The sequence below is a fragment of the Myiozetetes cayanensis genome, unplaced genomic scaffold, assembly GCF_022539395.1.
Source record: "Myiozetetes cayanensis isolate MyiCay16 unplaced genomic scaffold, myiCay2020 scf6-25, whole genome shotgun sequence".
Lineage (NCBI taxonomy): Eukaryota > Metazoa > Chordata > Aves > Passeriformes > Tyrannidae > Myiozetetes > Myiozetetes cayanensis.
Genome location: NW_026087853.1, coordinates 8,943,971 through 8,970,880, shown reverse-complemented (window position 1 = coordinate 8,970,880; position 26,910 = coordinate 8,943,971). Strand labels below are relative to the sequence as shown.

At 39.3% G+C, this 26,910-nt stretch overlaps 2 protein-coding genes and 1 non-coding gene across 21 annotated transcripts in view; 2 read left to right on the top strand and 1 right to left on the bottom strand.

Annotated features, from left to right (window-relative positions):
* WDR20 (WD repeat domain 20) overlaps positions 1-3,016 on the top strand; it is a 46,191-nt gene extending 43,175 nt beyond the window's left edge. For all 3 annotated transcript variants that reach the window (XR_007631641.1, XM_050337179.1, XM_050337178.1), the window contains one exon: positions 1,312-3,016. Coding sequence is in view for 2 of the 3 variants with exons in the window: in XM_050337179.1 (XP_050193136.1) it covers positions 1,312-1,365 (54 nt within the window). In the remaining variant the exon portion in view is untranslated. The remainder of the gene's footprint in view (positions 1-1,311) is intronic.
* Positions 1,488-24,848, bottom strand: MOK (MOK protein kinase). Of its 17 annotated transcripts, none has more exons than XR_007631642.1 (9): positions 24,736-24,848; positions 23,633-23,697; positions 16,929-16,986; positions 13,164-13,239; positions 11,822-11,875; positions 9,531-9,620; positions 5,620-5,699; positions 5,207-5,349; positions 3,095-4,070 (listed from the first exon to the last, which is right to left on the bottom strand). XR_007631642.1 is itself a non-coding variant. In XM_050337184.1 (9 exons), the coding sequence occupies exons 3-8, from the start codon at positions 16,957-16,959 to the stop codon at positions 5,114-5,116; spliced, it is 390 nt and encodes a 129-aa protein (XP_050193141.1). In that variant the 5' UTR covers positions 16,960-16,986; positions 23,633-23,697; positions 24,736-24,848; the 3' UTR covers positions 3,095-4,070; positions 5,099-5,113. The 17 variants fall into 17 exon arrangements, 5 of the variants coding, with proteins under 5 accessions (XP_050193141.1, XP_050193142.1, XP_050193139.1 ...); XM_050337184.1 differs by lacking the exon at positions 5,207-5,349 and adding an exon at positions 5,099-5,172; XM_050337185.1 differs by having other exon boundaries at positions 3,095-5,349.
* A 1,477-nt stretch (positions 24,849-26,325) lies between these two features.
* On the top strand, positions 26,326-26,399 carry TRNAI-AAU (transfer RNA isoleucine (anticodon AAU)). Its single transcript has one exon. It is a non-coding gene; the product is annotated as a tRNA-Ile (tRNA).
* Positions 26,400-26,910: the final 511 nt, after the last annotated feature.

Sequence of the window (26,910 nt, the reverse complement as noted above, 5' to 3'; positions counted from 1 at the left end):
TTATAAATACATCTTATAATAAATATGGAATGTGTGCATGTGTACACAGACCCAGAGTCTGCTATAAATCCTGCAAACTATCCAGGCTCATAACGTGTTTGAACTGGTACATCAGGTGGTTTTTTAAAAGGAAGGGCTTTGGTTTTAGTAGAAACTTGATGACTTGAATCCAACCAGTCTGGCCGTCTTTCCACATCTTCCATCAGTCATGGCCTCTCGTTTCTTGGATCCAAGCATGAAAGAGCTCCTGTAGATTCTGAAGAGGGGACATAATTCTAACTTGTATGCTAATTGCTGCCTGAGCTTGTCTAGTTTGATGGATCTGAGTCCTGGGATCCTAATTTTGAGGTAAGGACCTAAGCTGGGAGCTGCTTAGGGGAGTTGCTGAAAGTGCATTTATCATGCCTACATGGTGAGGAGTTGCATGGGGATAGTCTCTGGTGTGCTTCCAGCTGCCAGAGTGCTCCTCAGCCTGCTGGCACTCGTTAGAACTAAGTAATGACCTTGAAAGAATGTTAAATTGTATTTTGATATTAAGCTTTTCCTAAATAAGTCTGATGAACAGTTACTTCTACATGATTGATTAAAAAGGGGCTACTGTGCACAAATCTGAAATGCAGTCTGTCCATTGGTATCCACAGGTCTATCCATAGGTACAGTTGCCTTAACCCAGAGCAGTAGCCCCTGTGTAGTGAGGGGGCTGAAATGGAACAGGTCTCTGTTGATTTGAATGGCAGGGTGGATAAAGGAGCTGGTTAAAAGCTTTCCTGAATGTGAGCTTAAATTGTCATGGGAAGCTTTTACTGAGCTTTTGTCAGTGTTTCATTCTCTTTTAAAATCACCAAAACAAATATCTGGTTAGATTATCTATTTTTCTGTTCAAAGCTTGTAATACTCAATCACATAAAAGAGATGGAGTGCTTCCCTGTCCGGTCAGGTGTCAAACTTGTTGATAGTGGAATAGGTTTGTTTGTCACTGCCCTAATAAAGTACTGATCACTTTTTTGGTGTATGATTTTTAAAGTTTCACAGTTCACAGTGACTCAAAGTGCAAGGTAGATTAAACCAAATGCTGGGATCAGATCTTTCCGTGTCCTAAACGCACACGCTTTGTTCCTGACTGAGAGCTCTTTGTGTGCTGCTTGGCTGAGACCGTGGTGGTTTAGAGCCTGTGTAGGAGAAGGTGCTGATGTCTGGAGTAAGCAAGTGGTGGTAAAAATAAATTGTACTCATTGTAGGTTCAGGTTAAGAACTTTATAAAATTCATGTCAGGTTCTCTTGCTGGATTAATGTAAACTGCTTTGTTTGCAGGGTTTATTGTCATCCCAAAACCAGGCCAATTCTCCAAGTGGAACTGTAGTATAGCCATCACACTACTGCTAGCAAATCTCTGAACGCAGGACAAGAAGTAATGACAGTGGAACCAGGAGCTGTTCTTCAGGCAAAGAGCATCACAAATTTTAATGTGGCAGAGTGTAAACATGGAATTATGTGAATCACATAGTGACTTGCAAAGGACAAATGCAATGGGTTCTCACTACAGCCGATCCTGGTAGGCTGCTCACCCAAGGAAGAGTTTGCATTGGAGAAAAAGCAAAAAGCTTCCTTCGGTGCTGCAGGAAAAAGTAGTAACATATTTGGTTTTCTTTATACTTTTCAAGTCCAGTGTAATTTAATCTCTCTATATAAATATATAAATAAAAGATATATATATATAGTGTAAAATAAGATATGTTTCTTAAATTCAAGTAAGTTCAATGGTTAAACTAGTACTTCACCATTGTTTATTTTGCACTGATTTTTTTAACCAGAGATGGCTAGAAGACAGCCTGGAATGCACTCATGGAAAATGAAAGTCATTACTTTCTGGCTTCAAAATGTTATTCAGGAAGATGGATGCTGCAATCATAGATTTTTTTAAAACAAAATTGTTTTGCACTTAAATAGTTTAATGCTAATAGAGAATTACTTTAAAATTGGTGTTCAGACACCAGAAAAACTATGTTGTGGAGAAAAGATCCTTTGTATCTATTAAACATTTATTTTAATATTGTTGTTTTCAACTGCAATCGGCTCTGTATTATATGTATAAATAATGTAATTCAGTGATGGGGGAGGGGAGTAACGGATCATTACACTAGAGATTCTCATTCATTTAAGAAAGTGATATTTCTAATTCAGAAAATACATATTAAACTATCTTGAATATGCATTTTTGTTTACTTTCTGTTCAAATTCGATCACTTTTGATGTAACCAATCCTTTGTTGAATTAAATGTTTGGTACAGAAATACTATCTAAACTTTGTAGAACAAATTCCTTTCAAAAATATCTCATCTAGAATATTACTTCTTATTTAATAGAGTTGAATGTCACTTAGGAAAGTGAAATACAATTGTTCTGTTCTCATTCCTAACAGCTGATCTCACATAATGCACATAGTGCAGTTTAAGCACATCCTAACTCAAGTCTCACAGGCAGAGCTCCTTGAGGTAACCATGTGGTCTCGTGTGTTTGAGTTGGGCAGTGGAAGATCCCAGAGCAGTAGCCGTACACTCTTTCTGACTTGGCAGTCAGAAACTGGGTCAACATACTGGAGTATTCTGAGACTCTTGTGTTTTACATCAGGCATCTCATTTATAATTCAACGCTCTTAAACTGATACGTGTAACAGGGTCAGACAGATCCCTGGATTTGCAGAGGTTTGTCTGAACACTCCTCATTTTTAACCAGTCAGCAACACAACGCTTAAATTGTTTTCAGTAGTTCTTGCAAAGATTAACTCCTCTTTCCCCCCAGAGATTCTGCTCCATGTCAAGCCCCAGAAAATAGAAGTATCTGTCACACCCTTCCCTTTCTGCTATGTAGCAATGATCACAGTTGGGATTTGTAGAATCCTGCAGGCAGAGTGGAACAGAGGCTGCTCGCCTGGGACTGTGAACTCGCCCAAGGGTGCACGAGCTGTATCTGAGGCACATGTTACTGCCCTTCCTGCTCTCCACCAATAAAGCCTGGTAGAAATTTTTTAATTACAAGTAAAATTTAGACATTTTCTGGCATGAGAAGTGATTTTTTTCCCCCCAAAATTAACAACAATTTTGGGGAAAAGCAACTGCAGTAGCTCCTTGTAACTAAGTCTTACTCTTGCTATGCAGCCATGTAGGGAACTGCCAGATACATTTATAAGCTGGGAATTAATTGCCTACTTCATTGAAGATGGAGCTGTACTTTATAATGCTTATCTATTTGTGTTCTTCTAAAATATAAGGGATGGGGAAAATACTGAAACTGAGCAGGATTATTGTTCAGAAGTCTGGTTTTATTAACATAATGGGTTTAACTGTTAAAATACAGATAAACCTTGCCACTGAAAACCAGTGTAGTTATCTCTCTGTAGACTTCTTTTATGTATGTGCTTCATACAGTCTGAGTCAAAATGAAATGGTTGAAAAAATATGCAGTAACTTTAAAAGACTTTTTTCCTTCAGCTGAAAAAATACAAAACCAGTCTGGAAAGAACTGCAGTATCCAACATCAGGGTAACAATGGCAGCTCCTTGTATCCATGTTGTCCCTGCCACAAATCCTAGTTCAGCAGCACACAAGGAATGTGTGGGTTTTCTTTTTTCAGCCTCTTCTTTACTATTTGGGCAATCATCTAGAAGTTTGAACTGCTCGTGCCATACTCTTTACCATATGGAAAAAAAAACTTATAGGAATAAATAGGATACTAATAACTTACCTGGAAAGAACTTTAGAGTTCTACTGTAGATACAGCTCTTAATAAACTTTTTTCCTACTACATTAAAAAAAAAAATTAAAAGTGAGTGGAACACAAATAATCTCAATATGGAATTTCAGCTGAAAGAATGAGGGTAGGAATAATACTTGCCAATTTGCAGTTTAAAGTTGGATTTATTATAGCTATAAAGCAGGTGGGAAAACTTGAGTTTGCCTATTCATCCAACTGCCAGAGAAGTGTAAATTGTCTCCAGAGGTTTAACAGCAAAGAACTTGTGATGAAATAAATATGCTCGAAGCACTGTATGTGCCACACTGTGTAAGATCCACCTGAAAGTGTAAAAGAAATGAAGAAAAATTCCAACATGGTCCTTGACTTATTTCAGATTTGCAGTTTTCACAGCAAAAATGATCTGCTGAATGTGAAATTGCCATTTTCACGATAACAGCCTGACAGCCCCAGGTACAGGGTGTGTGATAACACACAAGATGTTATTGTGGTAGCCTCTTCTCTTCAGGTTAAAACTTATCAAGAATTCTGACTTTGTATTTTTCCTGGCATATGAATAATTATCCCCCATATATTAATTATGGAAGGAAACTGGCAATAACATTCTTGAAATCAGGAAGGTACCAAACTGTGCAAACACAATTTGAGGGATTTTTTTTTTTTTTTTAGTTGAAATAGTTAAACTTCAGCATCTGTGGTTTGAGGCTTCTAGAAAAAGATTACAGGAAGCTACCAACACAATGAATACATCTCTATCAGGAACACAGTTCAGCTAATCTGAGCTTTGACCTCCTCCTAGGTAAGAGAGCTCTGAGTGGGAACAATCCGTCAAATGTGGGTAGTAAGATTTGTCCTCTATTTTTTCTAAGGAATTAACAACAGTGGAGAGCAAGTTCCCTTGGATCCAGTAAGTTACCTATTTTTAGACCATCATTTTTACTCCTGCACGCTATGCTCAACTTCAGATATATTAGCACTAAGCAACTCACCATTTTCCTCTCTGGAAAAAACACTGGATAAGCTCATGGCACCTTCTGCTCAGAATTCCAAAGGTAAGAAGTCTGAGGCTGCTGTTACACTGTGTTGCCTATAGACTTGCAGTCCTTAATTCCATTTTTTAAGTGTAGTATCACACCTTTCTTATATATATATATGTATATATACTGATGCTAATATTATATATACATATAAAATATATTTAATGTATATATAAACCTATGGTAGTTATTCAAACAAATACAGGATTACCTTATTGTTGAAGTATAAGTCAGTATAAGGTGCTAACATGAAAGCAGGACAAAATAGAGAGATGATTAATTGGAACACGTAACAGAGCAAGAAAACTCACCCAGTCACTGTGGTTTTATGTACCCTCACTGCACTTGGAGATACCCTGGTCAGGAGCACATTTTCTGCTCGGAACTGGAGGAAAGCAGCGTCCATCCACATGAGTTACCTGTACCATTGTGTTCTGCAGTACAGGTACGAGGGGCAGCAGTGCAGGTTTCCCTGCAGAGCCTTGTTTAAGTGCTGTAGCCTTATTTTACAAGAATTCTTGCTAGGGTGGGATATTCTTGTTCTTGAGATTCTGAAAGTTTGCTATGAACAAACAGAATAAATTGAACAAAGGTACATGATGCAGGTGCCCAATATTCAACTTGGACAGTCAAATTTGAATAAATACCAAAAAATGACTCCCACAGTATGCACCACATTTACCCTGTGAATATTTTCACATTTTAAAGAATCTGCTAGTAAATGTCACATTGATCCTCAGTACAGTATGTGAAAATAATACCTTCTTCAAAACATGAAGACAAACATAAGATAGACAAGTGCTTTTAAGCAGTAGATGCCAAAAGGACTCACAAAGAACTTGAGTCTCATGAGCTTCCCCACACTGAAAAGCTACAGTGTAGAATTTGGGCATGCTCAAAGTTGTCCAGAATCTGAAAGATAGAACAAGGAATAGGATTAATCCAGTCACAACAGAACCTTAAAAGTGTTGAGAGGCTTCTTCTTAAAAAAACAACCAACCAACAAACCACAACAAAACCCCCACCTACTTAAAGACCTCAAATTGAGTAAGAAGAATTTTTTTTCCCCACAAATGCACAGCCCTACAGTTTCAGAAGGAGTGCAATGACAGCATAATGGGCATAACCTCTATTCTAGATGACTTGTATCTTTATGTTAACCTGTATTTTACTGCATTGTTTCAGCGGCATCTTAACTGATGAGAAATAAATAGTTTGGATTTAGAGCAGTAATCTCAAATTGGTGCCTAAGGCTTGGACATGACGTGCTCCCCAGTTTTTCATGGTGCCTCTCTCACAACACGCCCTTTGCCTCCTGCTCATGACTGGGTTTTTGAACAGCAGCACCAAACCCCAGTGTTTGGTTATGAAAAAAAAACACTGATCACTTCCCAATTACAAGCAGAGTAACTCCTATAACTTATCATGGCTAGGCTTCGCGAACGAAGATTTGAGAAGGGCTCTACCCACGCTTGCTACAAGCGTGCTGATCCTATAACTTATAAACCTCAAAAAAAAGATATTTGCCAAACCTGTCCTGCATAAACACTTGGTAGGCAGAAGATTTTTAACCCCCCAGCTGAGTATGACTTGCACAGACTCTTGTTTTCTACGTAACAAAACTGTTCTGTAACACATCACCAAACTTAAGTATAGCAAATTAACGCAAATTTTTAGATCTCAGGAGTTTTAAAGTCAACGGTATCAAGTTGGAATAACGATTCTTTCCAAGTAAGATAAGGATGTTGCCTTTTAACTCTTACCTTTTATAGCAATAGGAAACTAACATTCTGTTAAATTGTTACTGATGATCTGTGTGCAAAATTTCTGAAGGATGATGAGCTACATGCCTTCACTGTGCTTTTAAGCAACTGGTTGCAATATCAGTGCCTGTTAAGACTTTTGATTTAAGTTCAGATCAATGGCTTGAAGCAAATTATGACTAAATTTTGTTTTGCTTTCGAAAAAGTTGGTTTAGCTTTTAGCTAGCTTATAGTTACATAAAAATATTCAACAGTTACAGAAACTGCATCAAAATCAAGTATCTCATGTGATTGCACAATCTGCACGTTCTCAGTAAAACCTGAGGTGGAAGTTGCTGAATACAGATGGAGAATAATTTCCAGAGCTGACCAAAAAAGAAATAAAATTTAAATCTGAAAAAAATACAGCAGTTTGCTGACATTGGTAATGTAATCTGAAAACTTATGCTCTGTAGATAACATTCCATTCCTAATACTCGAGCTCAAAGAATCCTTTCATGTTATTTTTAACCAACCTCCTCCTCCACCAGGTTCTAAAAGGAACAAATACTTAGGAAGTTAAATGCGGAATGCTCCCTGTGCTCTGCCAGAACAATGCTTTAATTAAATATTGACCCACTTCAGGAACAGAATACCAAAATGATAGGAGAGCAGCCCTCAAACCTTGTGGGGGTTTCCTACAAATTGTCAGAGTAACACAAAAGCAGGCACTGCTGTTCTTGTTAGCTCTTTAACAGCAGAAGCACGCCTGGGTCTCTCTTCACTGCACAGCCGTGCTTTTCCTCACTCCTCTTCCTTCTAAAGCAGGCGAGTGGAAATGTTTCAGGGAAGACTTAAATGCCTTCTGTTTCTCAGACTGTTGAGGAAGCAACAGAAGTTTGAAATACGCTTCAATGGGCGAGTGAGAGTCGACACCTCAGTGTTTGATCCAATAAATTTAACAGACTGGAACACAGGGGTTCCACTGCTTTCCTTAGGTGCCCGGAAAACTGCAGTGTAGGAGTAGAACAGGAAGTCAATTTGGCTACTCCAGAAGAATTTCATTTTGGTAATTCTCCAAGAGGAGATCTGTTTTGTTTTGGTTTTTTTATCTGGACTTTCCTAAGAGAATGCTTTTAAATAAATAAACAAGGTTCAATTTTTTCTAAGAACATCTTTAGGAATAAAATTAAAAGAGAAAATCCAAATAATCAGAGAAAAAAAACCCAAACCTCAGCCAAATACTATTTCAGCTCATTCTTTTATAAAAATTACTTGCCTCACTTGATGTTTCTTGCTATCTTTCCTAAAGGAACTCCTCACAAAGCCTACATTGATGAACTCCAGAACTAAACTGATGGAAAAAGTGGCTGCCTCCTATGGAAGGAGAGTTCATGCTTTCAAGGTTGAATGCACAGCAGAAAATAATTTATAGTTTTTCTTTGCCACTCTAGCAAGGGTTTTTTCTAGAAAAACCTGTATTTGAAAGTTTTTGATGTAGTACTAAGTTCCATCTCACCTTGTTGATACAGCAAACCTTTAAGAATGAATAAGTTTTTTTCACATAGCTGATATATAAACAAAGTTTTAGTTTGCCAGAATTTTTAATCAGATCTTAATTTTTTACTTTGTGTCAAAAACAAGCTTAGGATTTCCCCAGATATCATCTAAATACAGGATAATTAAGTTTAAAAATGATATATTTTTATTTGCTCAAAAATGTAGACTGAAGCCCTGAGAAGGCAAAAGCAAACTTTCTGTGTCTGCCACAACTTCATCTGAAAACTCTTTAAGCCAAAGGCAGACAGCAAAACCAGGATGGTGATATTTAAAAATAAAGGCGGAGCTGACCCTTTAAGTACCGGTAACTCTGACAACAAAGTCTATGAAGGGATTATGGGGTATCAAAGCTTCTAAATTCTAACTCGTGTATGTCAGGGATTTGGGGGGAGGGGGAAAGGCATCAGACCAAATAAAGATCTGTGTTTAGGCAGACGGAATAAACCCAAGTAATCAGCTTAAGTAAAACATTTGTTTCTAGCTAACAAGCTCAGTGCTACAAATTACTTTCTCTAAATGGGCTGACAATTCTTCCACTTAAAATACTACCTGTCTTGGACTTGCCTTTGGAATTTGGCACAAAGACTGAGGTACTTGCCTTTATGTATTTCTTACTAATCTTAATTTTTTGTGCATGGTCAAAGCTTGTGTATCAGGTGCCCTAAAAAGTCTGGGGGAAAAAGAGAAGTAGAAAAAAACATCAGTTGTGCTTTAGGTGAGGTTTGGACTAAAGGCAAAGAATTATGTTGACTTGAGTTACATTAATTGTATTCTAAGCCAAGAACTCGCCCTGGAAGCAAATTTCATTTCAGTCCAGCTGAAGTAAGGACAGCACTCACCCAACGTTTTGATTTTAGTTTTCAAGACTGAAGAGATTTGAAGTCACTTGCCAGAGTTCCTGAAAATAAGGGTGCTGTAATGCTGGATGGGCAGCAGTTCTCTAATCGGAGTCATATTTTATCATTGCATACAGGAGAGAGAAACCTTTGGCAGTCAATTTGTGCACAAGAGGAGGTTTTACTTTTCCATTTTTTAAAGGGGAAATCAAAACTAAAACTTCTTGACCTGTGTTGAGCAAGTTGAGAAAAAAATTATCCATGCATAGTCAGGATTATAATTTACTGAAAAGAATTAATCAGATTTAGGTAATCATTAATTAGGGACAAGTAAGTAGTGCTTGGGAAAAAGATGTTTTCTTTCCTAAAATGTTACATCATTGGCCTTAAAGATACTATGGAAATAAAAGGCCAAATAAGATTGACATAGGCCCAGATTTCCTCTGCTCTGACTGTCTCTGGGTAGGGATAGAAGATGCTGCTCTTGGGTCAGAAGGGAAGGATGTGTTTGTGGTGGCTCCTGGAGCAGAATTTGCACAGAGCTGTACAGATCTGTTGTGGATATTTAAACAGTGGGATTAATAACTGTGGGAGTGCATACTTACTGCTTGAACTTCCCGAGGGTTGTTTTAGCAGGAGTGCCTATAATGTCATGGATTTTTGACATTTGGTCCAGCTCATTAGATCCAAGAAAACTGCAAGGTAAGAGATGGTATCAGCACTAGAGAAGACGCAGATAAACTAGTTTAGTTGCATAGCTGCCACTTTGATTTGAAAAAAAAAAAACCAATGCTTATAAAGAAGATAACATGTTAAGAATTATTCATTTGTGGACAGTTTAATACCTACCAACAACTGCAGGATAACGTGAGCAGCAGAGCAACACAACTGCAGGTTTGGATGGAAAGAGTAGTTCGGGTTTTTAAACAGAAACCTGTAGCTGTAAACTCTCCTCACTGGTTTGGGGTAAAATATGTAAAGAGAACATCCCTCTTGGTGAAGGACAATGGAACTGGGATTGTGTTTACTTGCTAGTAAAGTGGCAGATCCCAGAAGACAATGGGTTTTCCTCATTTTAAGACAGCAGGAGTCAAGCAGTCCCTCTTGCTGTGCATGCACATAGAAATACATATTTATCACACTCTATTCCTAACAAACAGGTTCTTTGCAAGCAGCAGTACTGGAAAGATGGTAATTTGAACTGCATTCCTGAGCTTGATCCTCAGTTAATATAAAACTTGCATAAAGTCCTTGAAAACACCGTTATCATAACAGACCGATCTGACTTTAGTCAGGTCTGCTACTATTTGTTTCCTGTACATGTTACTTTTTTCCTTGGGTTTATAATTTCAGAAACACTTCAGCAGCACCACATGACTCCTGAAAGCAAAACAATCAGTCCTCTTTGTAGAGAGGGTAAACTTCTTTTTAACTGTTTGCAAATTCAATCAAACAGCTGGCTGCACACTACTCTGAATGTCTTCAAAAAGCTTTGAGCTGAGGAAGGAGAGAAAAGATCTGATTCACATGGTGCAGCTGTATCAAGACAGGCAGCTGGGAGTAGCTTCTGTGTGAACAAAAAAATGTGCTGCTGTCTTTGACTGTAAAACTGTAACACAGTGAAGAACAACTGTGCAAGCCGTGAAAAAGTGCAATCCAGGAGTCATGATTTATAAGGAACAGAAAGAGGAAAACCAAGATTTGAAAGATCAGCATGGCTGAGTAAAAGACTAAAAGTTCTTACACAATGCCGTGTAAAGCATAAAGGCTTATGCAAACACTGAACAGCAACAACTGCAAAACGCACTGAAAAAGAAACAATCCTGTCCATAATATCCTTTAGCTTGGCAAGATTATCTCTTTTAATTTGGTAATTTCCAATAAACATCCCTCATTTCTCTCTGAGCACCCCTATGAGGTCTCTGAAAACGTGCACTGGTTGCAAGGAGTGAATTTTTTTACATTAAGCTAAAATTACAAGGAAATATCTTTAAGGGTTTTTCTTTTTGCCCTAAGAAAACTTAAAGAGTTTGCAGTGTGTAATTTTCTTGCCAAACTTCAAAGCCCACCTGATTCAAACTGAAATGAAACAACGTGGCATTTTTAGAGCTTTTTGTCCCAATTCACTTTGCAAGAGTTCCACCACATTTGGGATTTTTCTATTAACAGTTTTCTGGCCGAAGCAGAACTGTTTCTACAAGTTAGCAGGCAAAGCATAATGGTTGTCATTTAATGTGATGGTGATGGCGGCAGCTGCACTTGCCATGTGGAGGAGGAGGAAAGAAGCAAAGCAAATGTTATCACTCCTGGTTGCATATCAGAGACAGCAGTGTAGGAGGAGAATAACGAAGAACTGCTGCTGTTGCTAGGGCACAAAGATATTGGAGGAATACTCATGGTGGTGATTTCTCCTTTTTTCTTGAAGACCAGTGACACATTTTTTGAGTTATAGTTTCATCATCAGCAAAAAGCTTAAAGGACTTTAATCTGGGTTTTCCTGAACTCTTTCTTCATCAGAATCCCAGTTTCAAAATATCCCAGTACATGAGGTCTTAAACAGCACCAGGGTCTTAAACACACTATACTATAAATCAAAGTCATAAATCAGAGGGAGTGTATTCTCTAATCTCCTCTGGTTTTGGAAAAACTATTAGCAAGTCGAAAAAGAGGGAAATATTTTATCACCAAGTGTATTAACTAGACTGGGGATAGTGATGCTCATGAGAGGAAATGAGCAATACTCTACACAGAGAAAAGCAGAAAAAATAAAATTGTACTAAATATGAAGTCACTGGGGAGGGAAAATGTTCAAAAATATTATTTTCTTTTTAAATAAAATGGTTATAATGTTGGTTGTACTATGTTCTCTGGAATATGCAACTGCTTTATTACTAACCTGCCACAGAGTGAAGAGAGTGCCAGGCCAGACTGGATTACTGCCTCCTGAACCCTGCAGATTAAGCACAGAAGAAGCTTCCACAAATCCATGGAAACGAAGATCATATTACCACGTGCTCTTAATTTGAGTTATTTACCTTTGATTATCTTGAATAACAATAAGAAAAGCCCTCCACTGAACACTGTACCTTGTGATTTCACAGCCAGCACTCCACATACCCATTTTGTAACTACAGTGGCCATTTGCAAGCAAACATTCAGGTGCTCGGTACCAGCGTGGGGAAGCACATCCCATATGTGCCTGCTGAGAACAGATACTCCTACAAGATCCAAAATCTCCCAACTTCAAGGTATTCTGCTGCAAAAATCAGTAGTGAATTTCAACAGACAGTGAAATATTCAATCAAATAATTTTCCTTAAACGTCATCATAAAAGAAATGACAGATTACTTTAAGAAGAAACTTTCCAAAATACCAGGGGTATCATAGCAGTAAAACTGCATTTAAATAGCAAGTAGCTCCAGGCTTGAAGGTAATCTCTGTCCCATAGTATGTGCATATAGCATTCTGTACATCATTAAAAGAAAGACCTAAGAGTTAATTGAAGAGCATATGGACTATTACTGAAGGGAAGGCTGCTAAATAGGACATCTGGATTAAGTTATTAGAGTTCTTCTGTTTAGCAGTGATAGAATAGGTGGCTTTGGCTTCTCCTGTACACTTCTGTGACTTAAAAGAAAAATGTACCTCCAGAAAATAAAGTTTTATTAACTGAATTTAAAAAGCCTTGCTTTTCAAACATTAGCAGAATAACCTTCTGAAACTGTCAGGAGAAATCATTCCAAAGAAAAAATCTGAAAGCCAATGTCTCCTCGCTTCTGTGTAACTTCCACTAAATGTAGGAATTGAATGTAGAAAGAAAGAGCTGCAGAACTGAGCCCTACTACTTGTGTCTAGGTTAACACAGAAAGGAAAATATATATTAATAGAGGATAAAGAACAGGTTTTTAGATTGGAGGGAACACATGCAGGCTGTAATACACCTGAGTTATTTCAGGTTTTAGCCAGTAACAAGCTTGCTGGTTCATTCCCCTAGATCAGGAATACAGTATTAGAGGTAACTGTGTATATATATTTTTTAAAACTGCATCTTTATTCATGTAGAAACATTACCCTCTCAGAGTTAAGTATCCTCAAATGAAATTAATTACCTTTATTATTTTTTCTGATTTCACATCTCTCTGAAATATTCTATTTCGATACTAATATAAACACACCACAGAGAAGAATTCTGTAAAACTGAATGTGCTGTAAAGTTATTGCTGAACCAGGTCTCTTACCTATGTGTGCAATTGAGATTTGCATAACTGGTGCATGTTGTTCCTAACTTTTTTTCAGGCAATGGCTTTCTCCCTCCTAGAATAAAATTTCAAGTTGTATAAGTCCTTTTTAGTAAAGAACAGAATACAAATACCTTACTCTTTGGCTGCACCAGAGGCACTGATATCACCTTTTCTGATTATACTATTTCTGTCATTTATAGCTAGCTTTGTAATCCATTTTCCACTCAAGTTCAGACATAATTTAGATTTCAGTGTGCACCAGAATAGCTCAACTAACAACTGTCAATTCAAGACTCTGTAAGCTGCCTTAGTTTTTGCTGCATGTATCTATTGCAATATCTGTTCCCCCAAGTTCCACCAGAACTGCAATATTTCACTTCTGAACACCTAATTTCCTCTCTACACAAAGTAATTGTCCTTAAGGTTCAAGATTCATATCAATCACCTCAAGTTACCGCAGTGCTTAAATGACTGTGATTCACATTTGAATTGCAAACTAAAGGTTAACCCGTGTAGTTTAGTTTGCTGTTGCTGTTAGGCAATAATTACACTTATAAAATTTATCTATTTTTCAGAGCCATTCAGTAACTGCTCAGCTTTTTTCTTTTATAGGCTCCAAAGGCCTTTTAATCTTGCTGTAATGCCTTTATGTAACGCTGCAATGCCATCAAGGGAGGCAGAAATGATCACATTTTTGAAAAACAAAGCAGGTACTGATCTGCCTGATGACAGTAGTATGAGTAATTGGCTGGGGAGGAGGAGGGAGATTATCAGGACAGTAACTCATTGAGGCCACCAGTCCTAGCAGCCAGCGGGACTTGTGTTCCCAACTGATTACAGGGCTCCTCCAGGCAGCCACATAATCCACTGAGCAGGATTAGATCACAAAGCACTTGGAACACAGTACCATTTACATTGGGAATTGTAGTGGTAGTGCCCCCATGGAGATAAATGGTGCTTTCAACGTCAGGATTTTTGTCATTTGTAATAGAAAAGATTTTACAAAATGCTGCTACTCAAATCAACTGGGATTATTATTAGTATTTAAGAAATCAGGCCTTCATAAAAAGAAGTCATGCTCAATTGCTTTTTCATTAGAGGTCAGTAGTAAAATCTGGAGCAGATGCTCCTCTGCTTCCAGATTTATCATTAGAGAAACCTTATTTGGCAGTAATGGTGAAGTGAATCCTAAGGCAGTGGCACCTGTGGCTTCTATCATTTCACTTGAGGCATCCCCCACACCTCTCTCTGAGACATACTTTTTACATTGCTTCAAATGACCAAACTGCTCTTGATTAAACAAAGGGCAAGACTGTTTTTCAGTTATTAAATGACTTGTGATTCCACTATAAATTAACAGCAAGAGAATTACGACTTTGTGTAAAGACAAATAGCCTTGTCTTCATTGAAGTAACATGGATCTCTTGGTTTATTAAGGAAAATTCAAAAGTATCAACTTTCCACATGAGTAGCATTACAGTGACCTGTTCTCCTAATTACTCAAATGTCTCCATACACCTTATTAAATTAAAAATTACTTTTCAATCAACCCCTGCTTCAAGTTTTTCTTCATTACAAAATATTGTACAAATCATGCTTGCCTCTAAATCTTTCTAATGTAAAGATTTTTTTAATTGCTCTGCACCTACATTAAACTTGATTTTGCAAGACAGAGCAGTCAGGAAATGACAGGTACTCACATTATTATACACTGTAGAAATTTATAAAAGACTACAAATCCTCTGAAATGTAACTACTTTTGTACCCTCTGCAAATGGTTTTGTGACAGAGCATTGCTAATGAACAATTTAATTGTTCTACAAATTAGTGATGCACTCTTTCAAATCACACTGCTGAAAATTCCAAAGGAGCTCCTACTTGCCTTTGTTGTGTAGAGATGCTCAGTCAGTGAGGCTGAGACATAAGATTTCTGGCTCAGAAATAAGATTATTTTCCCAGATTAATAACGTACCTGGACCCTTTGCTGTATTTATTTTTGTTAGATTTCCTGACTTTGCAACAAGCCACAACTAGAGCTGTCTGGGGAGAAAACAAAAAACTATTTCTACCCCATAGGAAATTGTGGGAAAATTGTGGAAATTTACTTTTAAGCTCCAAAATTAATGTCTTAAAAATGCACTATGCCTCAGACAGATTAAATGCTTGCATACTTCAGAATATCAAAATACTTTTTTGGGTACTTTTGGGTACTCCATAGGAATCTGTTGTTCATTTTCCTGTTTTATTCTGTGATTTAACAAGCTCCCCACCATGTGTCACCACCTCCTACAACATAAAAAAAAAAGACACTGTATCAGGGGAAACACAGTCCAGACACAAAACCAGATCATAAAGAAATTCAGGTAGACCCAGATTAATGTTCAGATAACCCCTAACTGCAGCATTTCAGATTACTATTGTGCATACATTTCATTTTTAACTGATTCACCGTGCCATAGAAATGGAGGTTATTAAAACTAAGTGGTAGGAAAATAATCTTCTTATGGAAAACTTGACTTTGATAAAAACTGTATTTTAAAATAAAAAAAAAATAACAGAACATACTGAAACTATGATTCTAATTTCCATCTGAATACAATGCTTGATATAGCAGGTTTTCACATGAAAAGGAGAGAAACACTAAGAAATGTAACCAAATGAATGTGAATACTCTGTCGTGTAAAAAAAAAAAAAAAAGGGCAGTTAAAGAACAAACTTAAACATTCTGAAGTACAGCATCTTTCCTGGAAGGGGAAGATGCAGGATTGTTTTTAATACATATGCAATTACTCTGACCTCTCAGCTTAACAAATCTATCCTGTAAAAACAAAATGTCTAATTAAAACCAGCAAACACTAATGTCTCCTTTGGTCATCAGCAAACAACTGTATTCTAATCTCACATTCTTATGTAGGTCAGTAAGGGAGTTACTCCTTTTGTTAGAGATCTGAATGCTCAGTGTCACCAATGTCATGTTCGGGAGCGAGTCTTTATTCTCTTGCACTGAATGACAGTTGCATGCTCAGTTATTTAAAATAATCTCCCAGTTGTTAAGACATTACAAATTCTTAATTATTCATTTTAAAAAATCCTCTTCTGATAATGAATTGTAAGTACATGCCCCTTCATTTGCTGTATCTATCTCCATTAGTGTTTATACAAGATTTGGTTTTAAATCAGATTTTGTTCCAAACTTTTTTGTAGGAACTCTTCCTTAAGCTTCGTGGTCTCTGATCTGCTTCCACAAACAGCTCCAGAATTATTAAATAATGGTGGTTTCAGGGAACAATGTTATTTTATAAAGAAAACTTGGTAAAAGCCATTTTTACTAGATATAAAAACTGAAAATAATTTTCATTGGTTCAATAGTTTTAAAACAAATGGGAATAATTTTCTTATTACTTCACTGCCGTCCTGCTCTAACAAATCACAGAACCACAGAATATGCCAAGTTGGAAGAGACCCACAAAAACCTGTTGAAGTTTTATTTTTTGTTACATAAAGCAATTATTTTCTCTTTTGCAGTCAAGGTTGTTTGACTGTAGAAGAGATGGCCATGGACCTGATGAGAAACCTGCATTCATGCCTTAAACAAGTGGGTATATTCTATTGGCAAGAGCTAAAGGGAGAAGCAGTACAGCACAAAATTTCCTTATGAGTTTTATAATCTGTAACAGTGAACAACCAAGTGAAACATAATTAATTCCACTTTGTGATCTACACAAGGAGAATTTGTGTGCTTCTTAAGCGTATGCTACATACCTTCTGTCAGCTCACAGATACCCATGCCCATAAATTCACAGAGCCAGCGTTTCCATCACTGCAGAAACAAATAAGGAGACTTTAACCTGGAAATAAAACTTACATGTTGATTTATACACAGCATAGAAAAAAGTACTTCGTTTAACCAGTATTAAAATGGACATTTTCATTTTTAATTGATACTGTCTCATAGAGGTTTTTAAACTTAAGTCTGAGGTATCATAGTTTCAGTTTATACTATCCAAAGTGTCCACTGCAGAAGTTAACTGATTTACTCAATAAAGATGTCTTCTGGGCATATCACCCTGTTCAGGAACAAGAAATTTCCAGTAAATTAACTGATACAGTCTTACAATAAAAGGCAGGAAAGCCATTACAGCCAATACGTGAAGATACTTTCTAGTTAGATCACCAGTAGTGTTCTATTGCATGGAAATGAGTATCTGACTGGAGTCACCGTTTTGCTGACAACACCAATTTTAAATATAATCATGATATATCTGACACTTTATTTTCCATTTCACTGCCCTGCAGAGGCAGACAGCTTTAGGTCTTCAGTTTTCCCTGTAAGATAATTGCATTACAGCACATCTGCCCTGCAATGCTGTGTTAACCCAGGCAGTAAAAGGTGGGGGTACAGTCTGCAGTTCAGCTCAGACAGACAGCAGGAGCTCTGTGAGCTGGCTGGCCAGCTGGGTCGCACTTGGGTAACAACACGGCAGCTGAGGCTGAGAGTTCCAGAAAGCCAAGCTGCTGACACCATTACCGGCTTCCCATGTGTTTGCAGGAAACAGGTCTGTCATTAACAGTGTAGCACCCGAGTCTGGAGCAGAGGAATTAGAGAGCCTGAAGGGCAATATAACATATTTTAGAGCAGTTGACAAGTTTTGTGTCAAGTATTTGAATAATGAAGGCTATGTCTGCTGATGCACAGCGATGGAGAGCAAATGCTGTCATAAGACGTGACCGCTCTGTGAGACAGAACATGTCCCCAGAAGACACTGAAGTGCCTAATGAGGATAAGTAACCCAACTTCATCACTGACTGATCTCTTTCCAAATGCACAGCTCAGCTGCTGCCTCATTCTGAGATTTAAACTTTTACTACTTGCAGAGGGGTGTCTGTAAAGTTACCTGTGAAATGACAACTGCCAAATAGTTTGCCTTGATCCCTAGTTCAACCTGACCAGTCAAACCAAGATCCTTGACCTACCGGAGCCTAATCCAGCAGATAAACTCTGAGTGTGCCTAACCAACATACTGTGCCAGGAGCCATGATGTCCAGTGAAAGCACTAAACTGGATATGGAACATGAATTGAAATTATCAGCAAGTAGTACATATTATGAGGTGAAATTTAACTATGTTTAACATATATTTAGTCTGTAATTTTAATACTGATGTTGAAATATTTTTGGTCTGCTGCAAAAGAGACAGAGAAAGTGAGAGCTACACCAGACTTCCTTAACCAAGGCAGGAACTTCAGAATTTGAGAAATGTTTTGGGTTTTATTTTCTGTTGAAATAAAAAGCTGGTTAAGTGTCTACAGGTTGTCTCTGGACCCAAAAGTTGCTGGATATTGTTCAAATAAAGGAATAAGGAAGAAAGAAATGAATGCATCATACTTACAAAACAACTTCATGTAAGCATGGAGATAGTAGGATGTGGACTCAGCTTCCTTAGTGCTTGTATTTATCTCAGAATATTCCCTTGTTTCATATTGAAGTTGAATTGAAAAGACTGACTTGGAGTCTGGGACTGGATTATAATTGTCTTGGTTCCTTGCCATGAGACTGTCAGAACCTACTCCACTCTAGTCTGTCACTGAACTTTCAAATGCAGGACCAGACACATGGTTTCCCTGCTGTTTACTGAGCAAATCAGTAATCAGTAAATGGTTTTAATCCTTCTTGCAGTCTGGAGTAGCTGGACTTACCCAAACAAGAGAAGTAGTAACTTATTGTGCTCCAACAGCAGTTACCATGCCAAGGAGCTACCTGGCAGGAATTTTGTGTTGCATAATAGTATGTGTGATACTATTTCCTCTGTGCTGGTGCAGCATACATTCCAAACATTGCTCAGCATGATGCCTTGCCAAATTTAACATTTAAAATTAACCTCTTACATGAAAAATAGACACTATTCAACTACTGTGTAATTATTTTTTCGCCCTCTTAGACTTCAATAAACAAACAAAAAAAACCACGCTACAGAAGCTCTGTGGAGGAAGCAGGAAATAAAGAGCTTTGCACACAGTTGAATGGAACAGAGCAGGACACATTGGCCTTTGCACAGTCAGACTTAAAGAGAAACACCAAAACAAAATTTTCCACTTTGAAGTGAGGAGAAATATCTTTTATGGGCAGGTTCAGCTTAAAACACTGTTATGTTTGCTAAAAGAGTTCACTTCATCAAAAGAATCTGTCAATTTATCAAAGGGCTAAAGGCCTAAAAGATGTTTTAGACAGCTACATGAAAGTCTGCTTGTTGAGCCCTACAGCGAAGTTGTCTGCCCTTGATAAAGTTAAGGAGATAGTTTAAATACTGTTTTGATAATAAATTGGACAATTCTGTCAGTTGTAGGTAACAAATAAATGGACCAACAGATCTCTAACAACACAACAAAGAATCAGATGCCACATTACTTGAAGATATTTGAGTCCTCTTCTTTTTTTTTTTTTTAACCTACAATCTTTGAGATCTGAGTTACATTGTGAAATCTCACCTAAGAGCAAAATGTCCCATTTAGCTTTGTACAAATGAGTCACTCTCAGTGATTTCACTAGGAACTCACTATATTTAACTGAGAATACAAAGTCAATAACCCAAGAGGCACTGGTTGGCACTTACATCCTTGGAGGAGAATGTCAAATCTATGTCTACACACAGCCCTCTCCTCTATTTTCCTAACTGATAAAAAGCACCTATTTTGTGACCATATAACATCTGGCTGATGGATGTAATTAAATATAAATGCAAATATGAAGCAGAACTAATGCTATACATGGACTAAGCATGAATAACTTCATTAAAACAGTATTTAAAGTAAGACTGAAAAAAGCATTCTCCAGGGAGAGGACTGACACATTTCCTCCTCCGATTATTATTTACAGTTAAAAGAAAAACAGCACAAGTCCATTCAGTGCATTTGGCAAGGCAGAAATCAACTATTTAGTCCTCATTCATCTTGTTTTACCCTCGACCCAGTGGTCAAGCAGCACTTAATACAGTGGATGACATCAATTGGACTACTCAAGGAAATAACCCCCCAGTGCCAAATGGGAAGGCCCTGCCTCATCAGCAGCAGAGCTCCCTTTCTGTACCACATGCAAACCTTTTTAAACCATGGCATTCAAAAAACTTCACTTAGTCTTAATTTTGTATTTTCCCACCGAATTTAAGTAAGATTTCCGGAGAATTTCTATGATTAATTATGCATTCCTTTCAAAATGCTGCTTCATGTGTTTACATGCATAGCACTTTCCATTTCTAAGATTCAGTGTCTGCAGGACATCAGAAAATGCTCCCTCTCCTATCTTACCAAGTGGTATTCTAAAAACAAAAATACACTCTTTCAGTATGTTTGAAATTGTTATTATGACTGTATAACAATTCTTCATTGATTTGCTAAATGCTGACTAATGGAAAACTTAAAAGTGGCTTTTTTTTTTTTTTTTTTGTGAACACATAAGTTATTTGAGAGAAAATATAATGACAAAAAGAAAATGAAGTTTTGCTGCCCATATTACAGGAATCTATTCTCCTGAAAGTAAAATACAGTAATTCTTAGTCAATGAACTACCACCTTCTTGCTCAGAGACATGATTCTGCTGCAGGCAGCCCTTCCTACCTTTTTTCTGCTGCAGCACATTAGCTGAATTTATTCTTTGCTTCTCTCACAAAAAACCCCACCAAAATCTCCAAACCTTTATTTAGACTGTACTGAAAACAAAAAATTACTTTGGAAAGCAACTGTATCATGGAATCATTGTCCTAAAATGGGGGTTATTTGTTGGGGATTTTTTTGGGGGATGTTGTTTGGTTTTGATTTTGCCTTTTTTTTTTTAAGCAAAGCAGTTTCTGACTTTAAAGCTTTATTTTCATATTAAATTCAGATATGAATTTTGCACTAAAATAATGCTTGCCTTTGACAATGAAGTGCTCCAAACACAAGGATGTGAAAACTCAGTCAATTCTAATTCTGCAGAAGAAGATGAAGCAGGTAACGTAAGAGTTATGAAGAAAGCTTTATTCATATTAATTTTTCAGTCTTCTAATTTTTATCAGAATTGACATTTCTTTTCTTTCCTCCTTTATTCTCCTTCAGCTTTGTGATTAACTGTTCCTTACCAATCCCAGTGCCTGGTTACCTTCACCCACTTCATCCTCCTATTTCCTTTTATTTTTAGCATCTGTAGATTCTATCCTTGATAATTTTTTCAGTAATTTCATCTGAGCAAAACCTAATTCTGGTTAGCTTTATGCTACTGTTGCTTTTGACATGGTCTTTATTATTTAAGAAAGATCCAAACCCAGTCATTTTGAGGGAGGCAGGGCAGGAAACTTCTTTTATCATGTTCAGCCCTGTATGGGTGTCAGAATAACTGTGGGAGTCTCAAGCTCTGTTGACAGCAGTACATTCAGTGGAGCTGCCTGCATTAGTTACTGTGACAACAGTCCCTGACAGGGACTTGTCCTGTGAGAACCAACCCTCTGTGAGGCACCTTCCTTGCCTGGTGTGAGGGCTCCTTCTAAGGTCAGTTCTCAAGCAGCTTCTGTCCTACTGCCTTGTTTTGGAAGATCAGAGAATTTGCTAGTAGAGATGGGGGCCATTTCGTGCCAGTTGCTCTTTGTGTCCAAGATTTCCAGATATGTTTAATTTACAAGTATAAACACAGCCTCACAGTAGAGAAAGCCTGCCAAGAAATTTTTCAGAGGGAAAAGTTACTTAGGCAGGGACATTCTAACACTGTCTTCCAACTAACAATCATTTCGTGTTGTCTTCATCTCTTTTCTCTTCCTCAACTTTCACACTTAGTCCTGTTGAAGAAAAAAACCCTCAGCAAAACAATAAAAAAGTGTTTTGTTTTCTTATGAGCCAAATGCTTGTATTTTAATTTAGTAGAAACCTTCCCCTTGTAAACATTCCCTCTTTCTCCAATACAGTAGCAGCACTCCTGTGAAATTGCTGGTCGCTCTTCTCTCTTTTATCATCTGCTGCTTTGGTTTTCTGATCACTGCCCATCCTGCTGCATCATAAACTAACTAACTAGGCCATCTAAGTCTGAAAAATTGGAAAATGCAGTGCAGTTTAAAATCACTCACACCTTCTAATACACTCTATACTGACCATGTACATGCAGAACTATTTTAAAAGCAGAAACAGAATTTGAAAATCATTATGGGTAATGGAGGCAATTTCTAACAGAGGCTCCAAAATAGAGAGGGCACCATGAGACTGTTTAATTCCTGTGGTTGTTATTTGATAACTGGACTGAGAAAATAACACACTTTGTCAGCAGAAATCACACATTGCACCGTGTTTTCCACCCTCACCTTTCTCTCAAAGAGAAAGTGTCAATGGATTTTTTTGGTAGCAACTTATACTCTCCAATCAGTTAGAAATACAATGACTACACTTGATCATATCATGTCAGAGCCACCCCTGTGACAAAAAGTACCCAAGGTAGACACAAAGCAACTTAACTATTTGTTGACCTATGCTTTTATTCTAATAAATGGCAATCCCATATTTTTCTTTTCTCAAATGCAAGTAATTGATTCTCTGGCATTAAAAGAAAAGTCATACAATCTGAAAATAAGATCTTAATATCTATGACATACCAGCCATAGTGTTAATGAACCAAAGTAGTTAGGCAGGGAAAGCATTATTGTGCAAATTTCTTGAAAATATCTTCAGATATATAAAGAAGTCAAATAGTATATGTTAATATAATTTGGTTTTCTTTGTATTTTCTTCTATATATGTATTTTATTCCTATGAGAGAAGTCCAGATGACGGGAGGGCTCAAAACAGTCTGATGTCTTTTAATTTTAAATTGAAGAGTTCTAACAGTGCAAGAAGAGCTAATCCTTTACACACGTTAAAACATTCTTACAGCACTTAAGGTGTTTTTCATGTAAGCATATAAAGCTTATTATAAAAATTTTTTACAACAGAGCACTCTGTAGACAAAATAAACACCCCACACATAACAAACCGAGCCTTCAACTTAAAAGAGAGCCACCCAGCGAAAAGACAGCAAAGACCTGAATACTTTCAGTTAATTTAAAAAAAATGCAGAAACAGGAATGAAAATTGTGTTATTTGAAATGTCTCTTTGAAGCATAAAATCAACATGTAAGCTCTGAACAATCAGCAGCTGAAAGAAAGTCAGGTATTTTAAAAATAACAGCGTAGTAGTTTATATACAATAAGATTAAATAAAATTTAGACTAACAATTTATTATAAAGTTTGATTTTGCATCCACAAGCCAAAGTTTCTGGAGGTTCCTAAAAATCCACTTCAGCACCATCCTGATCCTTTGAGAGTGATCAGGCAGCAACAAAACCCCACCAAAACAACAGACTTGTATTTTAATTTAGTAGAAACCCTGAACAAGAACAGCCAGGTCGCAGCCCAGCAATTGTAAGCTATGAAACTCAGTACAGCTACAACCCAAAACTCATTATCAGTTAGATTACCTGAATTTATGGTACTCAGAGATGAAGATGGGCAGAAAGGTTAAAAATTTTAAGACTGAAGGCTTCTAGGATGAAAACAAAGGAAGTGTTTTAATTACACTTGCACAGAACATTGAATAAAGGAGACCTAATCACCAGTTAGCAGTTCTTTCATGTCATCTGTAACAGATAATATCTAACCTCTCCCTTCCCTCCCTTCTGTTTCAGCACACACAGATGCTCAGGCTTGGAATCGTTAGTGGAAAGGGAAATAAAGGTTAGGAAGAACAAGTCGTAGCAATGTGAACTCATCTAACACCAAAAAAGTGGCCATGAATCATTCAACAAAATAACAGTTTTATGTCCAAGAGGCTACAGGAAAACCTAGGAAAAAAGGAACAGTCTAAACTAACGTTATGGGCAAGTGATGGAATTCAAAGACAACACCACTGTAACTAGACAGCATGAAAGATTAATCATCATTTGGAATTAAAAAATCCAATACAAAATGACAGAAAAGACAGCACTACAACAGTCAAAACAGGCTATTATAAAAATCTAAAGCAGACACTTTGTTACAAAGATGCCAACATGCCGAGGAAGAAAAAGCTATGATGTTTAAGTATGACACTGATGCACCTGGGAAGGGAGAAGCAGCCAAAGAAATGAAGAAAGCTGATGAAGTTGAACTCTAGTCACAGCGGTAAGGCCATGGCACGTAATTATTGCACTCAGAGACACGCCAGATGCACAGGGTGTGACACGGGATGATGTGGAGAAGGATGCTAACCGATGGAAGGAAAGGCGTGCAGAACAAGGAAAACTTAGCAATTCCTGAGAAAGCACTTAGAGAGACCAGCAGACAGGGAGATGCTCCACAGCAGCGGGACTAAGATCTATTCGCACCCTGCCGTGGGACGCAGAGGGACCAGCCTTGGCAACGGAGATGCAGGCGCTGCCCACGGGCCGTGGGGACGGCGTTCCCAGGGGTCACAGGAACACCCACGGCCCCCTCAGCGCGGCTGCTCCCGGGGCTGCGGCCCCCCTCGGTGACCACCAACACACCCCACCCCCACCCCCCCCCAGAGGCGCTGGGCCCGCGGCTTTCCCCCGCGCCCCCTTACTGCGCATCCCGCGCCGTCCCGCAGGTCCCGGGCCGGCCGGGCGAGCGGCCACCCCCGCCCCGGCCCCGCCGCCGGCGCTGCCCCTCAGGCCGCCATGTTGTGTTCCCGTCGCCCCGGCAACCGCGCACGCGCCAGCCCCGCGCCCCGGACCGCTGCACACGGCACGCCGGGGGTGCGCACGCGCAGTGCCCTCCCCTTTGCCCCGCCCGTGCCCGCCGGGTGAGGGGTGTCCTGGAGGATTTGTGCGTGACTTGGTTTGTTTTAAGGGAAAGGGGACACGTTCCCAAAGCGAGCGGGTTGTGTGGATCAGAGCCACCAGGACTGAGCAGTAACCGGGGGGAAAGGTAATTCCAGCAGTGCGAGGTCGCAACCCGTTGACCACGTACTCAAAACGGACGCCAGATTCGAGTGGAAAGAACTGCGCCTGCCGAGTGATTAGCACGAGAAGCGGGATTTAACCGGCGAATAAGAGTTTGAGCACTCATTAATTGAGAAAATGTGTAATTTGTAACCAGTGAATGCCGATGCCTTTGTGTGTTAAAATGTATAACTAGTGTAAAGTGTAAAGTTTTGATGATCAGTGAGCTAGACTTTTGTGGGTTACCACCTCAGCCCCTTACTTCGCGCAAACTAGAATAAAAAAAAAAAAACCAAACCCCTCGCCTCGGTATGTCAGTTGTTGCTGCGTTGTGCGTGAATGAGCCGCGTTCGGGACACCAGCACGGGGCGGAATTCCCGGGGACAGCGAGGGTTTTAGGGAGGGCAGCCCTGGGCCCATGGGATTAATACTCCTTAAATCCAGCGGCCGGCCCTGGCTGCAGTGGCCCGAGCAGCGCCTGGCGCTCAGGTTCATCCCCGGTGATGGGCTGATCCCTGGCGGATCCCGCGCGCCACTGCGATGCGGGGATGTGCCGAGATGGGATGGGATGGGGTGGGAGTAGCAGCGTGGAGAGGAGCTCGGAGAGAGACCACGATCCGAGCTATAGTGAACCAGCCTCCACAAAAAAAATCTGCATTTTGGAGCGGTGTGTCGTCGCCCTCCCCCCATTGTTCTCACCCCCTCGGTGTTTGCCTCTTGCTAAAACAGATATCGTGTGTTTTAACGTAGATTTCAAAGCTGAGCAGAAAAGTCATGTTGTAAATGCTGCATGCGTAGTAAAAATCAAAATACTGGGAAAAGGTAAATCGTTTGTCCGTGCAAACCCGGATCCTAACAGTGCGTTAAACTTCAGAAGAGTAAATGCTTTTTTTTTAAGAAAAAAAGTTCAGATATTTTAATTAAATGAAACTGGAATCATATCCTAGAAAACGTAGAAAAGTATTAGTCTGTAGACTTAGAGGCGAAGTTGCCCCATGATCGCGTGTTATGCTTATTAGCTCCCAGGCGCTGCATCGCCACAGGAATAACAGAGTACTCTGTGGTTTGGCTGAAGAGTTCAGCGTGTGTTCCCGCCTGCGCGGGCCCGGCTCGGGCTCCTGGGGGCGAGGAGGTTCCTCGCCTCGGCTGTTACCGTCACTGTTCGCGCCACAATGGGGGCAGTAGGGTGGGCATACCCTTATGTGCTGCAGAGGCGGCCGCTGCTGTCAGGTGGCCGGTTAGCTCAGTTGGTTAGAGCGTGGTGCTAATAACGCCAAGGTCGCGGGTTCGATCCCCGTACGGGCCAACGAACACTTTTTTTTCCCCGTTTCTCTCCGGTCTATACCAGTAACTCCCTCCCATCCGCCGCACACGTTTCTCCTGAGACGCGCGGTGTGACCTCTACACAAGGGCACGGCCGCGGGCGGGGTGTGTGTGTCGGTCGAGCACCCGGGGCGGGTGGAGCCCGGCCGGCACGGGCACAGCGCACATTTCTGTGGCTGCGCGGGCGGCTGCGGCGTGCTCGGGTCACTCTTTCGGGCGCGTTTCCTACCGTGCGGGTTCCACTTCACGCACCCCCCGCCACCTGGTCGCTGGTCTTGCTCCCGAAACCCCGCTCCGTGAAAGCGAGTGGCGCCGCACAGAATTACTGAATGGGTCAGGTTGGAAGGGACCACAGTGGGAGACCTGGTCCCACCTCTCTGCTCAAGCAGAGTTATTCTGCAAGTGGCGCAGGATTGCGTCCAGATCGTTCTTGAATATCTTCCAGGGAGGGAGATTCCACACCCTCTCTGGTCAACCTGTTCCAGTGTTTGGTC

Coding starts and splice junctions, on each gene's coding strand:
- MOK (XM_050337181.1), bottom strand. CDS start 16,959: ATGGGCATGGGTATCTGTGAGCTGACAGAAG. Junction 13,240..16,928: donor TATCTGTGAGCTGACAGAAG/GTATGTAGCATA, acceptor ATTTTATTCTAG/GAGGGAGAAAGCCATTGCCT. Junction 11,876..13,163: donor AATCTCAATTGCACACATAG/GTAAGAGACCTG, acceptor CTTAATCTGCAG/GGTTCAGGAGGCAGTAATCC.